The 26,829-nt window shown below is 42.3% G+C and overlaps 1 protein-coding gene across 2 annotated transcripts in view; it reads right to left on the reverse strand.

Annotated features, from left to right (window-relative positions):
* Positions 1-3,556: 3,556 nt before the first annotated feature.
* Positions 3,557-26,829, reverse strand: part of GPC6 (glypican 6) — a 1,185,284-nt gene continuing 1,162,011 nt past the window's right edge. For both annotated transcript variants that reach the window (XM_050949026.1, XM_050949016.1), the window contains 3 exons: positions 22,643-22,779; positions 9,829-10,004; positions 3,557-4,146 (listed from right to left, as the gene is read on the reverse strand). In XM_050949026.1, coding sequence (XP_050804983.1) covers positions 3,944-4,146; positions 9,829-10,004; positions 22,643-22,779 — 516 coding nt within the window. In that variant the 3' untranslated portion in view covers positions 3,557-3,943. The remainder of the gene's footprint in view (positions 4,147-9,828; positions 10,005-22,642; positions 22,780-26,829) is intronic.

Consider the following 26,829-nt stretch of genomic DNA (forward strand, 5'->3'; position numbering starts at 1 on the left):
ATAAAAAATACAGCGTGCCAACTGCATTATTCATTACCATATATAATTCATTCAAATCCTCCATTTATAAACTGTACACAAAGCTGCACAGAATTTCAGGATTATGCGACACTGGAAGGCTGTGTAATCCAGAGATTTTGCCTCAGACTCTAGGTCCAGACTGCTGAAAAGTTTATCGGTGTCATTCATTCTCTCTTACTTTAACAACCATTAACAGAAGAGTATTATTTCAGTTGTGGCACACAAAAAAATCACCAAAATACTTATTAGAAGTAAAGTGGATGTAAGTAGAGGCACGTTAAATGATCTAGATTCTTGCATTTATAAACACCACTGTTTGTTTTATTTCTTAATCCCCAATTTCATATGTTCTGTTGGTTTAATAGCTCCTTTAAATCTCAGCAAAATGTGATTTGTGGGCGAAACATTCAAGCTAGGGACTCTCCAATAGCTATGTGCTTGACCTCTCATACAGAGGGATCTCCATGTTCTGACTTTTAAAAAAATAATAGGGAAACAGAGAAATACTATGGGGAAAATTCACTCCTGGCATAACTCTAATGAAGCCAATTAAGATAAAATAAGGATGAATTTGGTTTGGCAGAGCAGATCTTCTGCCACCATCCACTTCTTTTGCTCTCTGCAAATTGAGCTGACACTTCCTGCAAGTCTCCTGCTGGGGATTCTGCTGGGTATGGGAAGATTCACCAGCAGGCATAGCTGGCCCCTATGTCTCCCTCCCTGCCAAAAAGACATATTGAGGTGAGTGGAAGTGTGTGCTGGGCCAAGACAGTGGGATAGGTGGCAAGAGCGTGCGGACTCCAGTTACGTGCTTCAGCCAGCATGCTGCCCTAACCAGCGCCAGGGCTAGTGCAGAGAATCAGGGAACCTCAAGAGGCTTGTTTGCAGTCTACCCCAGCTCTGCTTTACCCAGCAGAAGTTGGATGCAGCCGTGAAAGTGCCTCAATATATCTGGGTTGATTTCATTACATAAACTTCTTGACAGAGAGTAATCAGGAGAAATTGATATCATTAACTGCAGGAAAACGCTGAATTGTAAAAGTCAAATTGAATCCCTCGTGCTCTGAAAGAGGACTTGTGAAGTGCAGCAGTGCAAGTAGGGCCAGTAGATGTGTAGAATGAGAAGGCTGAGGACTAGGGGAGTCCTAGGGATTTCAAAGAAAACTCCCTCATGCTTCACTGTATGTAGAAATCAATGAAAAAATCCAGAGGAAAGAACTTAGTGTGGAGCATACCAGGGGTCAACCAAATCTGCTGTATGGGTTGGCTTTGACTGATATGGACTGTATCCACACTAGAGACCTTACAGCAACACTACTGTAAGGTCTCCATGTAGCTGCTAGGTTAGGGGTTTGTTGCAGGAGTGGGTGGGTGAGATTCTGTGGCCTGCGTTGTGCAGGGGGTCAGACTAGATGGTCATAATGGTCCCTTCTGACCTTAAAGTCTATGAATCTATGAAGTGAGAGAGCTCTCCTGCCAGCATAATTAAACCTCCCGCAATGAGCAGCGGTAGCTATGTTAGTGGGAGAGCGTCTCTCAGTGACCTAGCACTGTCCATAGCAGCGCTTCTGTCCATGTAACTTCTCTCAGTCAGGGGTGTGCTTTTTTCACACCTCGACCAACAAAAGTTTTACAGACAAAAGTGCTAGTGTAGACATAGCCTGAGTTAATGAAGAAATTCAACTTTAGCCACTAAGTGTTGTAAAGTGAAATATGAAGATGGCTGAAAACACTGCCCAGATCTAGCTATGAAATGTAGGCTATGAACACAGAGCCTGGCTATAAAACGGAGAGTTTCTCCACAAAGCATGTGATACTGAATTGGGCCAACAATGCTGAATTTTATAAAGTTTTAAATAAACAACAACAACAAAAAATTGAATACAGGGTCTTAAAAACTGATATTTTGTTTTTCTTATTAGACAATATAGTGATAATAGTTTGTAAATATATATATATATATATATATACATATATATATATATATACATACACTGGTAAAAGTGCTTAAATATACTTTATCCTATTGTGCTGTGTGTTTATTACTTTAATTTAATGGCTAAATTGATAGCTAATTATAATTTGATAAGAAAATGAGTTTGGAACATGTAAGATTTACATGTTCAACATCTTAACTGTAACGTGTCTGGTTTACTTTAAAGTGTTTTCATATTTTGTCCTTAACAACTCTAGAATCATTATAAGAACCAGGAAGTATATTTGCAGAAAATCATTTCAATACCGTTCAGAATTTTCCCAGAAGCCCTTTGTTTCTTGTTGCGGGGGGAAGGAAGGATTTTGATATCTGCCTACTTGCTGTCACTCATTTACCCATGCTTTAAAATAGCCTCTATACTCAGGTCATGCAATCCAATGCAAACCAGGGACATTCTACCCAGAGCCATATCCATGTGGGCAATGATCATTAAAGTGACATACTCTTGAAGCATGAGAGAGTACAATTGCCGCCACAAAACAAGTCACCCTGCTCTGTGTACGTCTGTAGGCATTTCACACAAACTCACATGCCCGCGCGAATGCACACACACAAAAGGGGTTCTCTCCCCCTTGCAACTTCTTAAGAAATGGACACTGGATATGTAAAAAGGTTGTCTTCTTTGATTCTTGTGCTCACCAGGTATTAAAGGGTTCCTTTCCAGAGCAGCACAAAAAAAGAAGAGCTGGTTGACAGAACATTTTTTTCTTACAAAGATGTGTCAACCCTGAGCTTGTCGTTAAGAAGTTAAAATCTGTGATCTATATATACTTATATATATATAAAAATAGATGATCATACTAAGACTAAAAAAGTGAAAGAAATCTCCATGTCAGTACTATATTTTTTTGTCTTGACTTTTTGTAGCACAGTATCTCTTGTGATACAGAAACTAATGAATGCAAAGGATGTAGTTATGTGTGAAACTCACTTATTGATCCAATCACTCTTATCAGTCCATTAAAGAATTGTCGGGTCGGTAGGATAATGAACACAGTAGCAGAAAATTGTAACCAATGTCAAACCTGTGGCAAAAGAAAAGAGATTTTATCACAAGATATTATTTTCTGTCCAAACCCTTGAGGGAAGGTTTGTTCAGCATCACCACAATTGTTGATGGGACGCGAGGTGGAAATCTGTGCCAATTATGTAACGATCAGTACTGAAAGAAGCTAGAGAGATAGTGCAGCTACTCAAATTTTTACTGGGCATCAAGATTTAAATCATAAGCAACTGTAACATGATATTCTGAGCTTAGTGGTGTTACTATAATACTAAAAGACAAGCTTCTTTTTTCAGCTTCCTGTACCTTCATACCAATCTCATGTTGGTGCAAGATATTCACCATTGAAACATACTCTTATTGTTGTGTTAAAAAAAATCCAAACTTCCTTGCAATAGGAATGATAATTATGATGACCTGAATCACTGGACAGAAGCCCCTAGAGGAGGCCTGGGTGTCTGTGAAGAACTTTTTTCTTTTTTCTTTCTTTTTTTTTTTTTTGGTCTTTTTTTTATTATTCTTGAAAATGCAGCAGCCTTAAGTTTGGCCTGATTTAGAAGGAAATTTGTTTTCTTTGTTTCTTTCTCTTTTTTTTCTTGTTAAGAAAAACCTCACACCGTAAGATCCTTTTTACTTCTGCAGCATAATGCAGCTCAGAAAGTCTCCAGTAATAAAGATGTGAGAAAGAATTCTCTCAAGAGCGGACATTGCCGTCACAGCTATCTTGAAAGAAACAGGAAGCAGTTCAGTCTGGCACCTGGTACTCTTTGGGAAAACAAAAAGGGAAGCAGGCTGCAGTACTGCTCTCTTCTCATAGAAAACTGTAAGTATTTGTGGCATGGTCCATTGTCCAAGAGTGTAAGAAAAGGAGCAAGTTGGCTGTTTTTGTAGCTAAAACACAGTCTCTCTGACCAGAACCAGGATTATCTCCACTGTCTCTGCAGTACCAGGACGATGCAGACGATGAACAACGTACACAGTGACTGGCTAGACTGGATTGCTGAAGAGTCTACTTCTCTTCTGTCTGAGTCAACAGGTGGTGCTTCTGTGGTGACAAACTCAAACTCTGTAGGACAGATATCATCAGTGCAACCACTTCCGCTTCCTGAGCCACTGGTTTCATCACCTAGCACAGGGAGGTAAGAAAAACAACATAAGAACATAGAATTCAACCATTTATCCCTCAAATCCATTGTTCTGACTTTCAGAGAAGTAGCCAACACCTGATGTCTCAGAGGAAGGTGGAAAAGCCCACGACACAATTGGTGAATTGTGCAGTGCTCCAAGACCCCAACTCAGCAAATTTCTTTCGCCTGTGTTTAAATCCATCTCTATTCTGCAAAGCAGTCACTAAAATCACTGGAGTTTAAGCAAGTACTTAAGCTCTTGCTGAATAGGGATGGGCTTAAGCATGTTCTTAACATGACGGCATGTATGCCCTGAAGCAAAATATATCTTGGTAACCAAATGGTAACAAAGGAAACAAGTATCATATGAAAGCTTTAGAATGCAGGTTGCACGGGGCAGAAACCGTGACTTTATGTTATCAACCGCACAGAGAACAGGTTTGCTCAATAAGTAATACTATTTTAATACATTAGTAACCTTGCATATACACAGAAAAGGTGATTCTCTTCTCTCTCTCGTACATCAGTGTAAAGCAAGAGTAACTCTTTTGAAGTCAATAGAGTAACGCTAGTGTAGGTAAGAGATGAAACAATCACTTTAGCTTTTTTAGCTCAACCCTTAGGTGCTTAGGCTTTCAATTTAAGGTTGTTTGCTGAACTACGGCTCATCTGGATTCTTGAATATATTAATTAGGAATCCAGCTGCAAATTGGACCACTTCGATGTATTATGCCTATGCAGGGCCGGCTCTAGCCATTTCGCAGCCCCAAGCATGGCGGCAGGCCGCGGGGGGTGCTCTGCCGGTCACCAGTCCCGCGGCTTCGGTGAATCTCCTGCAGACGTGGCTGCGGAAGGTCCGCTAGTCCCACGGCTCCAGCGGACCTCCCGCACGCGTGCCTGCGGCTGCTCCACCGAAGCTGCGGGACCAGCGGACCTCCGCAGGCACACCTGCGGCAGGTCCACCGGAGCAGCCTGCCATCCTCCCAGCAAGCGGCAGAGTTCCCCCCGTGGCATGCCGCCCCAAGCACGTGCTTGGCGTGCTAGGGCCTGGAGCCAGCCCTGTGCCTATGTGTTTGCAATGATTCCTCTGTCTCATAAAGTCATACCTTCTAAATGGGAAGTATCTAAGAGAGGCTTCCATAAATGTCAATTTGCTGGCATGCAACCAACAAGACAACATATAAAATAAAATATTCAAAAAGTAAATAAAAAAATTACTTTACCTTGTGTCATTCCATTATATGACATTAGTCATGATACTACATTTAATTATGCTATTTTTATACAGGGTATTGTGATAACTCAGAGTAAAGAAGCATTGGTCTCTTAACATATCTTTTTCTGTACATGTATTCTAGCTCTCTAGCAGACCTAGACAACAATTATAGTGACAATAGTACTACTAGACAGCATGTTGATTCTCCTTAGCACACCTAATGGCTATTTGCATGATATTTTTTTCATGCATATTGTCCTATCTCCAGTGAATTTTCTGTGTACACATGCGAGAATAATGCTCATTGTTTTTTGCCTCTAGAATATTGGAAGCTCTTCATCAAAAATTTGGAGAGGTACACGTGGTTTATGTTATGAGATAACTGATTATTATTTATGTAGCACCAGCATGCTCTGGATTTTACAAACAACCATGAAGACAATGTCCCTACTCTGAAGAATTTACAGTTTAAATGATTAAAAGTACGCCTTTCATTTTATTCCTACATTTAGGATTTTTCTAACACTTCACTCCCTTCCATTCACTGTCTTTTGTGAGATAACAATGCTTTGTTCTCTTTATTCCATCTGTCCTGATCTTCTTACTGCATCACACCCAGATGTGTATTTGTCTCTGAAGTAAATCTGGCTTCTTTCCTGATATTTCCAAACCTTTCCTTCGTCTGGTCAGCAGTGGCCAAGGCAGTTCATAGTAAAGAACTAGAGTTTTAATTTTTGATTAAGCAAAATGAGACTAAGGAAGTTCATGTCTGAAGTTCTGTTGTTTCAGATACTTAGACTTTGTGTACACTGCAGAGTTATGCCGCTTTAATTAATATGCTGTTGCATGTCTACACTACGTTGGCAGAGTGCATCTGCACTCAGAGCCGTCCCTTGGGTAGGGAGAACTGGGATGACTGCCCCCGGCCCCGTGCTTTGGGGGGTCCCGCGCTTTGATCAAATCAGGGCTGTTCCGATATTTAGCCCTTTCTCTCGCATCCCGACCGATGTACGATTGGGATGCCATTTGTCCCAATATTCAGGTGAGGAGGTGGGCGGGAAGGTGAAGCAGGTGGACTAGCTGGGTGAAGAGGCAAATGGGGAGGCGAGTGGCAGGAGGAAAGGCAGGAGGGGGGCAAGGAGGCAGAAGGCGGATGAGGAGGTGAGTGGCAGCCAGGCAGGTGGGGGAGGAGGATGAGGAGGCTAGTGGAGGCTGGGCAGATGTCGAGGAGAGTAGCAGGGAGGTTGATTTGTCCAGGGCCCACACCTCTCCAGGGACGGCCCTGTCTGCACTAGCAGTTCTTGCATCAACACAGAGAACAGTGCACTGTGGGTAGCTATCCCACTGTGCAACTGGTTGCAGGGTGCCTTGGGTCAGGTTTGCAATGTTTGATGGGGCAGGTACAGCATCACATGATGCAGATTTATCAATCCCATCGTTCCATGGGCATCCTATTAGACTACCAGCCACTTTTCAACTGAAGTGTATGTGAGGGGTGGGAGGAGGGAAGACTGTGTGGCAGGAAAAGTGTGTGTGTGTGTGTGAGAGAGAGAGAAACAGTGTGCGTTGGGGAAGTGTGTGAGAGATTGTGTAGGGGGGTGTATATGTGAGAGAGACAGCATGTGTGTTGGGGAAGGGTACGTGTTGGGGGAGAGTGTGTCAGCATGCTGTCTCTTTAAGTTCAGACAGCCCCTGAACAACCAATCCTGGGGCTGGGGGACACCTCCACACATGAGGCCTGGGCTCTGCACAGTACATCAGTCTCTCTCTGCCCACACCCCGCAGCAGCAGCCCACTCTGCCTGCCAGCCAATTCCACATTAATATTTGTGATCCCCTCTGAGTTCTCCCACAGTCTCTTCAGCTACCAGGAGCAGCATCCTCAGGAGCTGCCTTTTGCTGACAAAACTGTGTAGTGTAGACAAGGTCCTAGTGTAACTGGTACAACTTTAACACTAGATAGAATATAGGCAGAGGAAGAGGCAGTTTTAATGAGAGGCTGCAGACAGGAATTGGGGTACAATGATAACCTAAAAAAAAGTAACTAGAGGGTATGGGGGGGATAGCTCAGTGGTTTGAGCATTGGTCTGTGCTAAACCCAGGGTTGTGAGTTCAATCCTTGAGGGGGCTACTTAGGGATCTGGGGCAAAAATCAGTACTTGGTCCTTTCTAGTGAAGGCAGGGGCTGCACTTGATGACCTTTCAAGGTCCCTTCCAGTTCTAGGAGATTGGTATATCTCCAATTATTATTATTATTTTTTTAAACACCAATTCCTGTCTGAAATGTCAAAGAGCATGAAACAATGGGTCTGAGAGGTGGGAAATGCCCCAGTCATCTCACTCAGAGCCCTTTGGACTATGAATTGTGCAGCCATGGAATTAGACATTTTTCTAAAATGTCACAAAATTCAGCATTTTTCTGTAGAATTCATTATTTTGTTGTAACCAGGCAGTTGGCAATTTTTTCTCTCCCTGCCCTGCTGGGACCCGTCTACAACTGTTTCTTGTTTTGCATTTTGCCCACAGAGAGTAATCAGTTGGATTACAGTGTGCGTTCTGGCACTGTTCTCAGGAGCCAGGCTGGAGGTGGGTTGATGAACTAGAGCTGATGTACAGTTCACACCCAGAAAACAGGGGAGCAAGCTGTGCAGCTAGGTTGTTAAGGGAATAGAGCAAATGCTGAGGCCCAGAGATTTTGAGAAGATAAATTGCTGAAACTGACTCTAAGCTCCCACCTTAGTCCTGTATGCATTTGGGTGCAGGAGGCAAGAATGGAGAAAGAACAAATGAACATTGCAGCAGAATGTGGTACCGCTGTGTCGATGAGTACATGGGTTCCTGATTATTACTGCTGTTTATCTTTTGAGTCAGGTGCACATTCACATGGAGGGAGGGCACTGAATTTTTGAAACAAGGAGCTTGCGGATGCAGGAATAGACTCAGGCAGTTGCTGTGGTGGAAAGCTGGGGAGATGAATTGTAGCAGGAGGAAGGGAAGAGGTGAATATAATGCTACATCTTAAAAACAAAACAAAACTCCCCAAACATGTAATTGCTTCAATAAGACATAAGCCTAGCACCTCCCTGATCAGTTTACTTGTACATTTTATCTCTTTCCCCCACTCTCCATACTTTGTCCTCTTCTCAGATTATACCATCTTCATTATATGGGAATCTGCTTGCAAAGTCTGCAGTGCATTTTGCTACCATAATCTAACTAACAAACTGCAGTAATAACAACTAGTAGCACAAAATCAGATCCATTTAAAAAAATACTGTGTGAGTCTGATCTTGAAAATTGTAAACTGAAACCTTCCCATGAAGACCACAGAACTCCACCCATATATGATTTCTCCTTGAAGACTTTTACTAATATGAAACAGGGGTGGCTCTAGGTATTTTGCCGCCCCAAGCATGCTGGCAGGCTGCCTTTGGCAGCTTGCCTGCAGGAGGTCCCCAGTCCCGCGGATTCGGCAGCATACCTGCAGGAGATCCACCAAAGCTGCGGGACCAGCGGACCCTCCGCAGGCATGCCACCGAAGGCAACCTGCCTGCCGCCCTCATGGCGACCAGCAGAGTGCCCCCTGTGGCTTGCAGCCCCAGGCACACACTTGGCATGCTGGTGCCTGGAGCCACCCCTGATATGAAGATCATGGAGTACACTGTATTCTCTGACTGAGAACGTGAATGTGGAACTTGATTAGTAACAACTTTCAGCAGGGATTCTAGCCAGTAAATGGTCAACCTTGAGAGAGGGTATGATACCACTGAAGCAATTTTAGTATTTGTATACGTGGGAAAGTTTTGCCAGATAGACTAATTAATTAAACTGGTGCAAACCTCCATGTGGACACTTACCATGGTTTAACAGACAATTGTGATTTAGCTCCCAATCTACTTAAATTAAATTGAAAAAAGCCACTTAAAATGACATAAGCATGTCCACACTGTGGGATGCACCAGTTTAACTAAATCAGTGTGAGGTTAGGCCTATGCTTAAAATTGAGGTTGGCATAACTATGGTGCTTAAGGGTGTGAAAAATCTATAACCCTGAGCCCCATAGCTACGTTGACCTAACCCCCAGTGTAGACACAGCTAGAATGCTTCCTTGACCTAGCTACTGTCACTCAGGTACATGGTGTTCCCACAGCATTGGGAAAATCCTTTCCATTGCTATAGACCGGATTGACACTATGAGGTTATGCCGGCATAGCTACAGTGATGTAGCCATGTCTCTAAGGTTCCTTTAGTACAGACATGGCTTAAATTCACACCTTAGGCTAAACTGTCTTATGTAGGCAAACCCTTACATTCCTTCACTTTTCCAGCCCAGGACATTCTGGAATAAGGTATACTTAGCAGATTATTATAACTAAGGAGAGTTATTATAATTTATAATGGCCCTGATGGGGCGGGTTCATGAATTTCTTTGGAGGATATGTTTGTTCACAAAATCAGTTGCTTACTTGTATCTTGGAAGTTCACATCGTTTCCATTGTATGCATTCTTCAGTTTGTTAGTCATGACTCTTAGGGCCATGATTTGTTGCCGTATGAAGGTGTCAGGCCTTGTGATGTCCACATCTACTTCGGGATTGTTGATCTGGTTGGTCAGCCCATCATTCATAATTTCAGGCAGGTATCTAGACAGCAAAATGGACCATTGGCTCAGTATATAATGTTTTATGGAAATGCGGACCATAGTGCAAATTCTATACTAAGCAATTTGACAGTATTAACTGTCTTTAACATTTCTTATAAAAATATTTAGAAAACCACTTAGTCAGTTTTACAGAGTCTAATAGCTACTGTTCTTTTGGGAGATCTTTGACATATGGAAACAAAGAAGAGTTAACATCACCTGACTGGTTAACTCTGCATACTATCAGCAAGTGCTCTTGCCTCTGTAAACCACAGTTGAGATTCACTAGTATAGAAAGAAATCTCTAAATGGCTAGATCCTCAGCCGATGAGAACTAGTGTCATTCCATTAATGTCAGAGGAGCTACATTATTTTATACTAGCTGATTATCTAGCCCAATATTCCTTTTTACTTTTTAAATTTTTATCCCTCTTGTTATCAGGGCTGGCCTTACCATGAGGCAAACTGAGATGACCGCCTCAGGTGTCAGACTTAGGAGGGTGGGAGGCGCCAGTAGGACCCAGAGTGTAGAAAATTGTATCTGATGTTGGTGCATATGTATTCTCTCTGCTCTAGATGCACAGAGATGGTGGAGTGCTGTGCTGGAGGAAGGAGGGCACAAGAGACATAACAGGCAGGCAGGAGAAAAGGTGAGAGGGAATAACAGAAAGCAGCAGGAGCTGCAGGGAGAGAGAGGAGGGGGAGACTCTGATGTACCTCTCTAGCACCCCCAGGAGCCTGGACTGATTAACACCAGCTTCTCAGGGAGCTTCCTGTTTCCTGCTCCTTCCCTGAACCCACTTGAGGAGAACAGGCAGTTAACTGAAGTAGTAGGAGCCAGTTAGGCCCTTAAGATACTGATATCTTCCCTCACTCAGGTCCTGCTACCAGTCTGCTTATTTGTTCCCTTCAATTGAGTGTTGAGAGCCACTATAGCTGGCAGAGAACAACAGTCATGAGTGAAAGAAGAAAACGCCCCTCTGGGGCAGCATTCAGAAAAAGAAAGAAAGCAAAAGAAGCTTTTCTATCTAAGCAGGAAGGAGCTTTCCTGAGATACATAGACACAAATGTTCACGGTGAGCCTTCTGGCCCCAGTGAGAATATGTGTAATGAGGAAATGCCTGATCTGCCAGTTAGTCAGAGTGTAGGTGATCTGGCACCTACTGCAGCATCCATATCTCCATCTCAAATTGATGTAACCATGCACATTCCTGAAGAAAAGTGTAGATCAGAGAAGAGTGTGGTGGAGGCACAAGAAACAGCTGCTGCTGAGTTTAGTTCCTTAAGTCTAGATGATCCAGTACTGTGGACCCACTTGAGCAGTAGCCTGTGGAATTTCCTTGTACTGCATGGGCCACAGCAAGTGAAAAACTTCATGTTCCCCAAATACAATGAAAAGAGAAGTTTCCATCCAACACATTACTGGCGTGAAATCCCCAATGGTGACAAAGTGGAGAGGTCATGGCTTATGTACTCAAAAACCCAGAATTCTGCATACTGTTTTTGTTGCAAACTCTTTCAGTCTAATGTTCCAGCCACATTGGGTTCTACAGGAACAAAGGACTAGAAAAATCTGGCTAGAAATCTAGCATACCATGAAAAGGCAGCAAATCACCAGAGATCATCCCATAGGTGGAAAGAGCTTGAGATGAGATTAAGGGTAAAGCCATCATAGATGATCAGCATCAAGAGAAGATTACATCAGAGTCTCTGTACTGGCAAAATGTTCTGAAAAAGCTCATTGACATTGTGAGAATTCTTGCTACCCAAAACCTAGCACTGTGTGGCACTTCAGATCAGCTGGTTGTGCCAAACAATGGAAACTTCCTTAAAATTGTGGAGCTGATGGCTGAGTTTGATGCTGTTCTCCAGGAGAATCTAAGAACAGTCACCACCCAAGAAATGTACACACACCGCTCGCTACCTTGGAAAAACAATTCAAAATGAGATCATACACTTACTGGCAACAAAAGTCAAACAGAAGATTGTGGCAGATCTGAAGTCAGCAAGATATTACTCTGTTATTCTGGACTGCACACCTGACATCAGTCATATGGAACAAATTACTTTAATGGTGCATTTTGTAACAACAACAGAACCTAGTGAAAATGTCCCTGCAATGGTTACTGTCACAGAGCATTTTCTAGAATTTATTGACATTGATGATACTACATGAGCTGGTATGACAAACGTGCTTCTTAAACAGTTGGAAGATACGGGAATTGCAATAGCTGACACGAGAGGTCAGGGCTACGATAATGGTGCCAACATGAGAAGATAGAACAGAGGAGTGCAGTCATGGATCTGAGAGTTAAACACTTGAGCTTTTTTTGTCCCATGCAGTCCTCATTCATTGAACTTGGTGGTCAGTGATGCAGCACCAGCTTCTAGTGAGGCTGCTGAATTTTTTAATGTAATTCAAAGCATCTATGTATTTTTCTTTGAATCAACTCATCGATGACAAATTTTGAAGCAACATCTGGGAACATCCTCTCTGAAACTGAAACCACTGAGTGCCACATGATGGGAAGGTCGAGTGGAGGCGATAAAGCCTATCAAACACCAAATTGAGAAGATAGATGATGCCACAGTTGCCATTATAGAGGATAATGCTATGACAGGAAGTGTTCATGGAAGAACAGTGGCAGAGGGAAATGGTATCACCAGAAACATACATAACTTCAAATTTCTGTGTGGCTTAGTGTTGTAGCATGATATATTGTTTGAAATAAATGTTGTAAGCAAGAGACTCCAAGGTGTTGACCTTGATATATCTGGAGCAATGGAACAGTTGGGCAAAGCAAAGTCATACCTAAAGTCTTACCGGTCAGATGAGGGATTTCAAAACGTTCTGAAGAGTGTACAGAAGTTGGCAGAGGAACTTCACACTGAAGCTATTTTCCCACCCATTCAAGAATACAAGAGTCACCGAAGAAGAAGATATTTTGATTACGAGGCATGGGATAATCCCATAAGAGACCCCAAACAACAATTCAAAGTTGAATTCTTTAACCAAGTGCTAGATTGTGCAATAGTCTGTTGAAGAATGTTTCATGCAGTCAAGGAACACAGCAGTATATTTGAGATGTATGATATTCCAAAACTCCTCACTATACCTGAAGAAGACCTACACCAGCAACGCAAGGCACTAGAGACAGTGTTGACACATGATGACATGCGCAATATTGATGTGAGTAATTTAGGTGATGAACTGAAAGCCCTTTCAACATACATTTCAGCAGGATCAAATCCAAAGGCTGTTCTGAAATATATGTGCAAAAAATAAGATGACCACCCTCTTTCAAAATGCTTTTGTTGCTCTTCGCATATTTCTAACACTTCCTGTAACAGTTGCCAGTGGAGAAAGCAGCTTCTCCCAGCTGAAGTTAATAAAAACACATCTATGCTCCACAATGACACAGGAGAGGCTGGTCAGCCTTGCAACCATCTCAATAGAGCATGAGCTGGCCCAGACTGTGGACCTTCAGGAAGCAGTTCAAATCTTTGCAACCAAGAAGGCACAGAAAGCACCACTTTGATTATTCAAATAGATAAAAATGCCAGTGTTTACTATGCAGACAAGTTACATTCGCTGTTCAGGTATTTGAAAGTTAAGTGTTACTTAAAATTTTTGAACAAGGCATTTTAAGTTGTTAGTTCTCCTTTATTGGGGTAGGTAGCAGAGCAGTACCATGAGAGGAGTAGAACAGGAAGAAGGCAGAATTGAGACCTTTCAAAGTTTTGGCCCAAGCGAGGGGGCATGGGGGCATTTGAGTTCCCAGCCTCAGGTGCCAAAATGTTGTGGGCCAGCCCTGCTTGTTACGTAAAAATAGTTTCTATCACATATACAAATAGTTTCTGTCACATATAAACTAATTTCTTCAGTTCAGCTGCTTGCTCTATCTTTCTATCTTCGACACAAACATAAACAAACAATATTAATATCTTATAAACAAACCCAGAAATTTCTCCTACAGGCCAACAAGGAAAGAGTAAAAATAGAAACAACCATAATCATCTTTCTTTCTATGTAGTAGGTGCTCAGATTTTACAGTGGTGTAGGCCCAACAGACAGAGAGTGGCTATAAGACAATAAGATTCTTTCCCCAGGAGAAACAACCAGTGACTAGCTAAAAGTGATTTTAAGTCTAAGTATTTATTTTGCCTACTCTGCATTAGAATTCCCGTTCATGACTGATGATTGTTCTGCTAATTGACTCAATTAATGAGAAGCAGTGTTTGGCTATGTGTTTGGTGAAATATGTTGCACCAAATTCCAGTGGCTGATTTATGTTTAACTTCTTGTCTTATTGTGTAATAAAAGTAGAACCTAGTTTATTTGATATACTGAATCCTTAGTAGGTTTTCTATATGGAGAGCATATGAGTTATTTTCGAGGTTTAATGTAATAAGAGTCTTCTGGTATATTCTTTATTTAGCATGAAAAACAAGTTCCAAATTCTGTACATGGATCTCTGTAGGTGGATCCCTACACCCACCCAGAGACCAGCTGACTTCAAGAGGATGTCAAGTGGGCCTAGTTGTATTCCTTCACCTCGATTCATTTTAAAATCCCCTTTAGAATCAGATTAATTCCAGGAATAGCCGTGACAAAATGTTGGTTTGCTCTGCTATGGTTGCTGTGACTTGAAAAGAGTCAAATGAATCACACACACACACAAACTGTATTTGCCCTAAGAAGGATGAACTTTAAAACAAAAGTATTAAAGATATGAAATCAATAACTTTATTGCATTGGCTCGCCACGAGAAGACTTTATTCCAAAGGGGTGAAATATAGCGGCTAGTGCATAATACACTCTCAGTTTCAGAATGGGTTAGGTTTAATGACTCAGTGCCTAATTTTCAAGTTTGGGTGCCCAAAATTAGACAGCTAAATCTAGCTTTAAGATCTTAAATCAGATTTGAGGTGACTAAAATTATTATTTCATTGTCTTTATGCAGATTTAGTTGCCATACTTTAAGCACATACACCTTTAGTATTGCACTGTTAAGCCACAGTTAGCAACGAACTTTAGCATTTGTTAAATTTAAGCACACTTTAAGAAAACCTGTTGACTTCAAAGCACCTAAAGTTAGGCTCACGCTTAAGTACCTTGCTGGATCAGGGCCTCAGTGTATTTGCAGCATATGAATGAAGTATTTTGACAATTGTTATCATAGTGGCTCACCTGTTTTCGCAAAGGAAAATCTCTTTTGAATGTAAAAGGTTAAACATTGCTACCCTTTCTTTAAACCAGGGATACAGAAATTCAAGTCCAAGGTGTTTTTTGAGTGACATGTTCCCACTGAATGACAGCCAAGCACATGTTCTTACAGAAGCATTTTGATGTGTATGTGGTAGGGTTAAGTCACACAAAATTGGAAGCAGTGGCAGGAGACCATTTTTGACAGAAAATTGGCTGCAGGGTGGGCAAAGTTGCTCAAACACAGCTGCTTATGTTGCAGTTCTGAAAGTGGAACTATCCCTGTGGGTATTAAGCTTTACTGCTGCTCTCGCTGTTAACCATCCCTTTTGGTGCATGGTAATAATAACTATTATAAATAAAAATAGAATGGGAGAGGCTAGCCTGAATCTGCGTCCAATGATTTCTCTCACCTCTTTGACGAGTGAGAAGCTGGACATTACTGTTTATTTTCTATTTGTTTCTTGCTTAGATATAGCAGTAGTTTAGTGCTGTTTACATTTTCTAAAATCTTAAACCATTTCTTCATTCCTCTTTAGCCTTTCCATACTTCTTACTTGTCTCAGCAAGTATGACAAAAATGCTTTTTGGCACCTGTTATGCGAGTCCCACAAAGCTTGTTTAAAACCACAGTCAATTTTTTTTCAATATGCAGCTGATGTTCCAGAGTATTTTCTTTCTTTTCAAGACTAAAAATGGCTGATGATTCTTTTCAGATTGCTTACATAAAAAACCTCACCCCTGTGGTGAACAAACATGGATGGGTTTTCCACTTCATGAATGACATCTGACTTAAAGGGCAGTGTCCTCCATATTCTGCTGCTGCAGCAGCTGTTTACTTAACACTAGGAAATTCCACTCAGTAAGTGATGTAGCTTTCATTGGTGTCTAGTCTTGCGGGGAAGACAAGACAAAATGCAGCAGGAAGGTTCACTGAAGCTAGGAAAATAGCAGACAAACTTACTCGGCCTGCTAAGATAAAAGGGCACATACAATTGGCTCACTTGGCCAACCAGACAACTCAATCGATCTCTTTTCAATCATAGGGCAACCCCCAAAGGGATTGGTGTGTGTGTGTGTGTGTAAAGGAAAGACAGCAGGTGGGATATAAGGGAAGACAAGGAGTGGAAGGGAATGGTTCATCTGTCAAGTCACTGGAAGGGGAGCCTCAGCAAAATTTGATTGGAAACCAGACATTTATTAATAGAAAAATTCGTTTAGTTGCTGAGAGCTGGGCTTAATGCATTTTCTCCAACGGCGCTGAACAATAGCTTTGTTTCAGTTGCACTTAATTGCGGACATCTGTTGTCAGAAACGGGCCATTTTCTTAGTACAGACAATGCTCTAGTGCAGGGATCGGCAACCTTTGGCATGTGACCCACCAGGGTAAGCACCCTGGCAGGCCAAGCCTGTTTGGAGCAGCAAACTGCAGCCAGTGGGACCTGCGATCGGCTGAACCTGCAGACGCAGCAGTTAAACAAACCGTCGCAGCTCACCGGGGGGGCTTACCCTGGTGAGCCTCATGCCAAAAGTTGCCGATCCCTGCTCCAGTGCCTCTCTCCTTCCACCCAACACAGAGAGACCCCGAACTCTGTAGGATCAGGCAGCTAAACTGTGTTCTGTAGGAGAAGGGAAGAGATGTTTGCGGCTGGCTGAGACTACAGCATTGTATGCATGGCATTTTACTTTTCATGATATTTCAAGGGCTATTAATTGGGATTTCGTATAACTGAATACTGACGCCTGGGACTTCTACAAATTCATAGACTCATAGACTCTAGGACTGGAAGGGACCTCGAGAGGTCATTGAGTCCAGTCCCCTGCCCTCATGGCAGGACCAAATACTGTCTAGACCATCCCTAATAGACATTTATCTAACCTACTCTTAAATATCTCCAGAGATGGAGATTCCACAACTTCCCTAGGCAATTTATTTCAGTGTTTAACTTCCATCCTATCTTTCATAACAGTCATCTGGTTGAGCAGATCACCCTGTCATTGAGACCTCACCTGCACAGAGGATAACATTTTGTTACCCAAGTCTCTTGCATTTATTCCCAAGATACTCTTTTAAATACAAACAACAAAATTTGTGTACAAGTTTCCATGACTTTGAATATGAGATGTGATGGGGCAGCCGTTCTGGGTACTTCTCAGAAGGCACTAGGTTTGAAGTATCTATCATTAACTTTGATTCTGGCTAAGGATTTTTCAGAAACGAGATTCCATCCATCTTGTAAATGTTCCCAGTTCCACACCATCCAACTCCCCTCTCCTCTGCCCCAATATTTACATTTGACCTTATCAAACAAATGCTTTTTCTGTATCAAGGGTTATCAACATAACAAGTGCACCCTTCCAGAAAGTCAAATGGATCATTCCTGTAACTTTGCATGTTATTTGCTAATTGGTGGCCTTGGATTAACCCCATCTGATCTCATGGCAGTAGACACATACCAGTGGATTTTAATAACCACAAGTGACCTTGGTGTTCTGCCTCTTTCAAAAGATGGAATAGCTTCCATTTTCTATAACCTCAGTTTCATAATATACATTTTCTGGTATATGCAATGTTAAAAGATGGATGTGTTGAATGAAACACAAGAGCCGCTGTGTATTTTGCAATTCTACAACTACAATTTTCTTTGATCAGCAGCACCTAAGACACTGTTTTTTAAAAAATATTTTGTCTTTTGTTATATTTCCCTGTTCATTGCTTAGGAATCGCAGTAGCTGGAGTGGCTCACAGCTAAGAGCGCCAAACTCAGGTCAGACTTTTAGGCTATGGCTACACTACAAGGCTTTTAGCGACATGGTTGTGCCGCTACAGCTGTGCTGCTAAAAGCCGTGCAGTGTAGCTGCTGTTTGTCGGCAGGAGAAACACTGTTCACATCGGAGATTTTCGTCAGTTAGACTTTTGTCATTCAGAGTGTGTGTGTTTGTTAACACCCCCGAATGACAAAAGTTTTGCCGACAAAGTGCCTGTGTAGACAAATCCTTAGAAATCAGGGCAGCTACCACATTGCATACTTAAGAAAAAAACTAACATCCACTGAGCAGAACTATGCTACAATCAAGAAAAAATGCTATGCAATTGTCCGGGCAGTTAAGCAGCTTAAGCTCTATTTGTATAACAAAAAGTTCACTGTACTAAGTGACCAGGCCCCACTAGTGTGGCTACACCGAGCCAAGGGTACAAAATCTAGATTACTTCTTTGGAGTCTATTGTTGCAGATGCTTTATCGAGAATAGGGAATCCTTAAGATCTATCCAGAAGTGTCATTGGGAAGCGGGGAGGGGAGGCTCTAGGGAGGGGTTTAGCGGCACGAGCAGTGAGTGGGGAGCATTGGGGGTGGGGGCCGAGCAGGAGCAGGGCCTGGGGCAGAGTGGGGGTGGAGTATGGGTGGGAGGAGGCCAAGCGGGGGTGGGTCTCAGGGTGGATCATGGGCGGAGCCACGGTCCAGGTGCTGGTGCCCCCCCTACTTCTAGGGAGCTTCCTCTGCTCATGCCCTGAGGAACTTATGAAGAGAATCTAAGCGACTGGCAGACTATTACACTAGGGAATAGGCTAGATCACCCAACTGTTTTTTTCTATTTCTAACGTCTATGATTCACTCTGGAATTCAAAATACGTGCCTATTTCTACCATGGGGTAAAAGGGAGGCTAGTACAGAAGCCAAGGCAGAGAACAGGCAAGCATACGAATACAAAGAAATCAAATCCTTTATTTACAAACAGGCCAGCTTCTGCTGCCCTGATTCATGCTGACTAGTACTTTATTGTAGATACTAGTCATGAGTAAGGGTACGTTTTATGCAACAGTAAAGAGGAATGACCTTGCTCTCTAGGGCATTGTCAAATTTCACATATCCTGTTAATTACGTTTAACTGACACTTGGAGTAACAGTTTCTCTTTTGTTCCAAGTGCAAGACTTCCCATGATGTAAATATTGCAAAAGGAAAGGTGCAAGAGAATTGCTCCTTTGTAAACTCAAAAGAAAACCTATCCATTTTGGATGGGCCAAATCCTGCATATTTAAGATAATATCAAGCCCTAATCTGTAGAGGTGCCTGGGGCAAAAGGGAGCTGAGTGGTACTGGCCATGCACGTAGTACAAAAAACTAGAATTGCTCAAGGAAACCAAGCAGGATTTTAGCAGGCATGCTGTAGGGCTCTTTTCAATAGGAGCAGTATGCACTCCTTAGTAATGTGTGCTTCACAGAGCAACACACACTAGCCAGCTTCCTTTTGCCAGCAGAGCACACCTGCAAGAGGTCGTAATTTATGAAACATTGCTAGAATAATAGCGATTGTGGAGGAAGATGATTTCAAACTTTATTCTCACATGGTCCTTTTAAGATGAACATAGTATACATGACATGGCTGCAACACCACTGTATGTTGTTATATATCAGGGGTCGGCAATCTCTGGCACGCGGCTCACCAGGGTAAGCACCCTGGCAGGCCGGGCCAGTTTGTTTACCTGCCGCATCGGCAGGTTTGGCCGATTGTGGATCCCACTGGCCGTCCCAGGCCAATGGGGGCAGCGGGAAGCCGCGGCCAGCACATCCCTCAGCCCGCAGCACTTCCTGCCGCCCCCATTGGCCTGGGACGGCGAAGTGCGGCCAGTCAGAGCCGCGGTCCATCGAACCTGCTGACGCAGCAGGTAAACCAACTGTCCTGTCCTGTCAGGGTGCTTTCCCTGGCGAGCCATGTGCTAGAGGTTGCCAACCTTTGTTATATATAAGTATTCCTGCTATTGTTCTGTTAGCTGCCATTTGCTTCCCTCACAGGCTTCAGGGGCACTCAGTGGAAGGGGCCTAACAGCTAGACATTAAGAAAATAATACTCCTGGCTTTGGAGAGTAGATTTATACCAGTTCTTATCAAATTATGGTCCATAGTCCACCTGTAGGCTGCAGAGCCCTTTGGGCTTGTCTGCAAAATGAAACTTTTGACAATTAAGCAGTGGGGGATTAAGACATTGGGAGGGGAGGTGGGTCCTTGAGGGAATCTTTTTCTTACAAAGTATCCTGCAATGGAGAAGTTGACATACGCTGACTTATGACATATTGTTAATTTTTTTTCATAATTACATCTTAGGCTATTGGCTACATTCTGACTTTGGTTGCTAAAACTTTTGTTGGTCAGGGGTGTGAAAAAACCAACCCTGACCAACAAAAGTTTCACCAGCAAAAGCGCCGGTGTGGATAGCACTATGTTGGGAGGGAGCATCTCCCACTGTCATTACTTCCGCTGCTCATTGGGGATGGTTTCATTATGCCGATGGGAGAGCTCTCTCCTATTGCACAAAGCAGCTACACAGGATACCTTACAGCAGCACAGATGCAGTGGTACAGCTATTCCACTGTAAGGTTTGGAGTGTAGACATAACTTAAGACAAAAGACATCCAGTTCAGTTCAAACTTGAAGGGATTTTTGCTGATTCTGTGGCTGTCTAATTTTCATCTACCAGCTTGTTTCCACAAATAGGTAATGGTTAATAAAGCTACAAGGTGGGTTTGAAACTGTATCACAGCAGTAAGGAACTGCATTCATTGGGTACTCAGGACTAGAACTGTGCAAAGGAGTGAATTTTTGGTTTGCTGGCAGTTTCAAACAATTGAAAAAAAAATTTCTGACCAAAATTTGTCAGAATTTTTGGTGAAGCAAAAAGTCAGAATTTTTTTTGGTTTCATGTTGTATGAAATACTTCTTTCAACCTGAAACAAAGTTTCAGGCATCTTTAAACATTTTAAAATATAACAAACAAAGGTAATTTGGAAATGAAGGACAAGATTCGCCAGGAGACTTAAGTGTCGTCATGAAACCAAGGAGCAGAGAATGCTGCCACCTCTTTATAGCCAATAGCTTTGGAGCCACAACTTGAACTGAGGTTCCCACATCCCAACTGAGTGCCCTAACTACTCAGCTATTGAAATGGGTAGCTGTCAACTCTCCTGCTGAAGCCATTCCATTTTGTATAATTAATTAAATAGTCATTGGATCAGAGCATGAGAGTGACTCTCTAGTGTGGTGGTTAGGGCACTCATGGGTGGGGGACATCTGTGTGTTCCAGTTCCAGTGAAGACCCACTAGGGTTTGGGCCTGGGGATTATCACTTTTCCTCACCTAAATCTCCTAAGAATCTAGCTTTAAAAAAATCAAAATGTTTCAATTTGGAAAGGTAAAAACTAAAAACAACCTTTTTTTTCCCTAACCAAAACAATTTGTCAAAATCAACACAAATTTGTGAAATGTTTTGGTCAACCCGAATGCATTTTTCTGTGGAAAAATTTTTGGTTAAAATTTTTTTGCCTAGCCCTACTCAGAACCCATAGCTCAGGGGTTGGCAACCTCTGGCACATGGCTTGCCAGGGTAAGCACCCTGGCAGGCCAGGCCAGTTTGTTTATCTGCCGCTTTGGCAGGTTTGGCGGACCATGGCTCCCACTGGCCGTTGTTCACCATCCCAGCCAATGGGGGCGGTGGGAAGTGCCGTGGGCTGAGGGATGTGCCATGGGCTGTGGGAGCCACGATCGTCCAAACCTGTCAACGCGGCAGGTAAACAAACTGGCCCGGCCCGCCAGGGTGCTTACCCTGGCGAGCTGCGTGCCAGAGGTTGCTGACCGCTGCCATAGCTCCTCCCTTCACCTCAGCAGCAGCACTCATAGCTGTTGCTAAACCAAACTGTAACCTTCCCTCAACATGCTCCCTGATCCAACCTGTCCACCACTTTCTCAGCAATGACTATCCACATGTGTTTCTCACTTGCTGAATCAATCTGTGAATTTAGCAATTTTCCAGCAACAGTCCTACCACAAAATAGTGATCCAACCTGACTTCAAAGTTGAAAATTACAGAAAAATTGCTGAAATATGAGAGCAGATGCCAAAGCAGTTTCTGCACTCATGTGGTATAAGGTCAGGTCTTCCACATGAGGCAACTAGGAAGGTTATATATATTATATCCCATCTATTTTTCAGTTTTACTCAACCAATAACCAAAAGGATTACCAATAAATAGTAAAATAGAGTTGAAATTCCAATATCTGTTATATCCTAAGAGAAGATCCCATGTGTAAATTGCTTCACTGTTTGTCCATCACTACACAGGGACACTAACAAGTACTAAAGGGCTCTTTGTGATCTCAGAATAAATAATTCCACCTAGAATCTAAGCAATGAATAGTCTCCATGTTCAAATTCTGACACAATGTGAACATTCAAAATGTCTCACACTCTAGATTTAATGGCACCTTGATGGTAAGTGCTCCCAGCTACTAACTTTCTGTGGCAATTACTTGTTCTGCCCTATTTCCATTTCAGTGCTTTAAGTGGTTTTGTAAACAAGTCTTAGAACACATAACCAGCTAACCATTCCAAGGCCAGATGTGGAATTAGTATGCTACTATCTGGGGAGGAGTCTTCCTCACCTAGCTTTGGTATGGCCATTCCAGCAGTCCTCTTCATTTGACATGCCAGCTGTCACTCTTTCATCCTTGCAGATAGTATATGGTAAAGTTGACCAGAACTTTTTTGAAAGCTTCAGTTTTTCTTTTATGTCTGTTACCTGATCAAGAGACAAGAGGCACACTTGGTTAAAGAGGACATCCATACTCACTGTCATTTTTAAGAAAAGAGTGCTTAATTCCATACTATTTGATGGTGGAGGTTAAGAAGATTCCTGTATTTCCTGTATTTCCAAGCAAGGCACATTGCATTTGGGTTGAATAAGCATAAATAATCCAAGACATCTTTAACTCACTCGTCCTCAAGCCAGATGTTTTTAAACAGAGAGAAAAGGGATAGCCACAGAGAGAACATTTTGTTCTTCCCTATTCTCCTTTTTTACTGAAGAGTTCTAAATTTCCATCCTCCCAATCATCAATCTGCCTGGTAGTCTAATAAATGCCAATTCAATAAAACAGTGTTTCATCAGATAAAATGTCTCACCCACTGATCTACCTGGTTTGGTAAATTGTCTAAATAATTATATTTAATTCTACATGTCTAGCTTATAATAACTGTTGAACTGGTAGTGAACAGATGCAAAGTACCCAAAAGCTGTGAGTAAAATGCAATAGATTTGGAGTCTGTGATGCTGAAAAGATTTTATACACACACACACACACACACACACACACACACACACACACACACACACACACACACACACACACACACACACACACACACACACACACACACACACACATCATATCCACCTATATAACTAGAACCAGATAGATATTTATATGTAGACCTCAACTTCAAGAAATGATAGGACAGATTTAAAACAGGTCCCTGAAGTTGCAAGCTCCCTTCTGTGCAAGAGATTGCACTGGTTGGTATAAGCCAGCAAACCAGTGCAAACTTGCTTTCAGCATGTATTTGATGAATGTTCAGACCAAAATGTTATCAGTTTTTGTTTTGCATTTGGTTTACAAGGGCAGAAAATCTATAAATGTAGCTAAAAGGCACAACAAAGGGTAGGCTACAAAAGATTAATGGTATCATTGGGCTTGCAATGGTTGTTCTTATGGAAACAGATGCATTTCATATTAAATGTAATACGATTATGGGGAACTTGTTGACTAGCTTTCAAAGGAAATCACTGAGTTTTATTCTTTAAAAACCAAGAAATAAAAGCTCTCCATTCTTCCATTCAGTTTTAAGATAGGCTTTTCAGTGGTTGAGGCACAAGATTGTACTGGGCTATTTAGCTCTTTAATCTTTTGTTCTGAAGACAGTGTAGCTCTCTGAACAAATGCCCCACCCTGCTGTGTAATACTGAAACTCTGTCACATTATACTGCAGGTGATAGAAACATCTGAGAATATTGCATCTGAAGTACTGTGCACATTTTCAACAGTAACTGAATAACCAAGATTCTAAATAAGTAAAAAAGTATTTTGCTGCATGACTTGTTGACAACAATTCCTGCAATGATAGAGATCTATATACATCTCCTCCAACCCTAGTTTAGTTTTAGTATCACACACTGCAGCAGCATGTGCAAGCCTTTCAGCTCTCAACAGGGGAGCCCTTTCAAGCCAAAAAATTACACACCAGATTATCGACACTAGGCAAATCCTCAGTGACTTTGTAAATGGTGTTGAGATAAATCAACACAGTACATTACAGAATATTGTATTGATTTCTCCTGGTCCTTGCTGGATCTTTTGGGTCTCTTGGAGCAGAGTGCCTGAGAAGTGAGTGGACAGGAATTCCTCCCACTCCTGTTTGCCTGGGACTGAGGGACAAAAACTGAGGTTTACTAGTGACTCAGCCAATCAAGGAAAGCAGCTCTGTTAACCCCCAGGTGCTCCCATACCAAGATGTAAATTCCACAGTGCAGTAGCTTGGATAAATTCTATACAACACTGTCTGGCTTGAAATGGGGGAAAAATAGGCTGCAGAAAGCAGTAACTATTTCAATAAACTCCAGGAGTTTAAAAGCAACAGGAGAACATTTCTAATCCAATGGCTGTGACTATTTATTTAGGCTCACTGTGATGCCTGGTGAGCAGTTATTTACAGAAGTATTCCCACTGACATCAGTGCTGAGCTTGGATTCTCAGGAGTAGTGACTTATATCAGGAATAGGTTCTGACCCCTAAAACTTAGATTTTGATAGCCATATGAAAAAGAACATGACTGGCAATTTAGTACTGCATACTTTCATTTTGAGTCACAAACGAGTAAATATCCTTTGGAAGGGGCTTTTTCTTCATTTACCCCTTTATGAAAGCCTTCCCTTTTGCTGTGCTAATCCTGCACTTCCATACAATTCTTAGTAAAGTCTCACAGTATTGTAAGGGATTTTAATGGAAGTCCCATGACTCAAACCCTGGACAAGGTTTTCAGAATATCCCTGTAAAAATGAACATGAGAGGTCCAGCTCCACTGTCATTTTTGCAAATGTTATGCTGTTGTTGTATATGGGCTCTCTGTGTGTGCACTGCTTTACACCGCAGAAGAATGATGGATTATTAAACTTCATAATCATAGAGATTTTTCTGCACTACAAAAACAGATAAGACAAAGTAACAAGAGCCCGCTTATAGCACATTGTAAACATTAACTAATTAATCCTCAAAGCTTTCCTCTGAAGCATTATCTTCATTTTGTAGCTGGGGGAAATGACAGAGAGAAATTTACGTGACTTGGCCTAGTTCTTATATAGCACTTTTCTTCTATACCTCTCAAAGCACTTTACAAAGGAAGTCTATATCATAACTCCCATTTTACAGACAGGGAAACTGAGGCATGGTGACTTGCCCAAAGTAATATCAGTAGCTGAACCAAGGACTCCTAAACCATAGTTTAGAGTATGACCCACTAGACCACACAGGATAATGCTTACCACACCAGGTACCTGTGCTCTCCAATAATGTAGTTTCTTCCCTATCAGACACTTAGAAGAGGTGATACTGTAGTGCTGTAATCACTGTTGAATGACAAATGTTTTGTTTCTAATGGTCCCCACTGCAGATACAATGTCTTAAAACTCAGATTATGGAAAGCTACACTCTAAAAATAAACATTTAAATTGTATTAGAGTGGGGAGTGTGGTAATGAATATTTTCACTTGCTAGCTATGTCCTTCTCTAGCCTGTTTTACTCTGACATTACACGGTGTTGAACAAGGGCACTGACACAACTCATCAAGTCTTTTATTCTTTCACACAGCTTTACTGGGACTTCTGCTCATCCTTTTGAAGCATGGTAGCTATAGCTGGACTTGACGGGCTCAGCTGACCTGCTGTTCTTCCCCCATGAAGCTAACCTTGACTTTGGATTTTCTGGAAGTACAGTGCCATTTCTGTTAGCCATTAGTGGAGGAGGAAATGGTGATACAAGCTACTTGAGGTTCCCTTTAAGAGACAGAGTGGAGGATGATGGTCATGTTTATTAGAGGAGTGGGTGGGTGAAATTCTGTGGCCTGCAAAGTACAGCAGGGTCAGACTAGATCAGGGGTCGACAACCTCTGGCATGAAGCTCGCCAGGGTAAGCACCTTGGCGGGCTGGGCCAGTTTGTTTACCTGCCGTGTCGGCAGGTTCGGCAGACCATGGCTCTCACTGACCACGGTTTGCCATCCCAGGCTAATGTGGGCGGCAGGAAGCCACAGCCAGCACATTCCTCAGCCCGCGCCGCTTCGCGCCGCCCCCATTGGCACTGTTGGTCAGCCTGGGATGGCGAACTAAGGCCAGTGGGAGCTGTGATCGGCTGAACCTGCTGATGCGGCAGGTAAACAAACTGGCCTGGCCTGCCAGGGTGCTTACCCTGGCGAGCCACGTGCCAGAGGTTACCAACCTCTGGACTGGATGATCATAATGGTCCTTTTTGGCCTTAAAGTCTATGAATCTATGTTCAGTCACATGGTGTGAAAGCTGAGTGGATCAGAGATATATTTTAAATTTTAAATAGCCTTAAAAATACTGCACAGAATTAGGGAGACATAATTCTATGGAATTCATAACATTTTCCTGAGGGTTTCGGGTGACTTTAGTTGTGAGGTCATCCCAACCACATCAACAGAAAGTCTCCTGTTAGTCGCCACAGTTATGTGTTCTCCACAATACATCTTTTGAAGATCAACAGCATTCTAAAAAAATA

This window comes from Gopherus flavomarginatus, chromosome 1 (genome assembly GCF_025201925.1).
Source record: "Gopherus flavomarginatus isolate rGopFla2 chromosome 1, rGopFla2.mat.asm, whole genome shotgun sequence".
NCBI lineage: Eukaryota > Metazoa > Chordata > Testudines > Testudinidae > Gopherus > Gopherus flavomarginatus.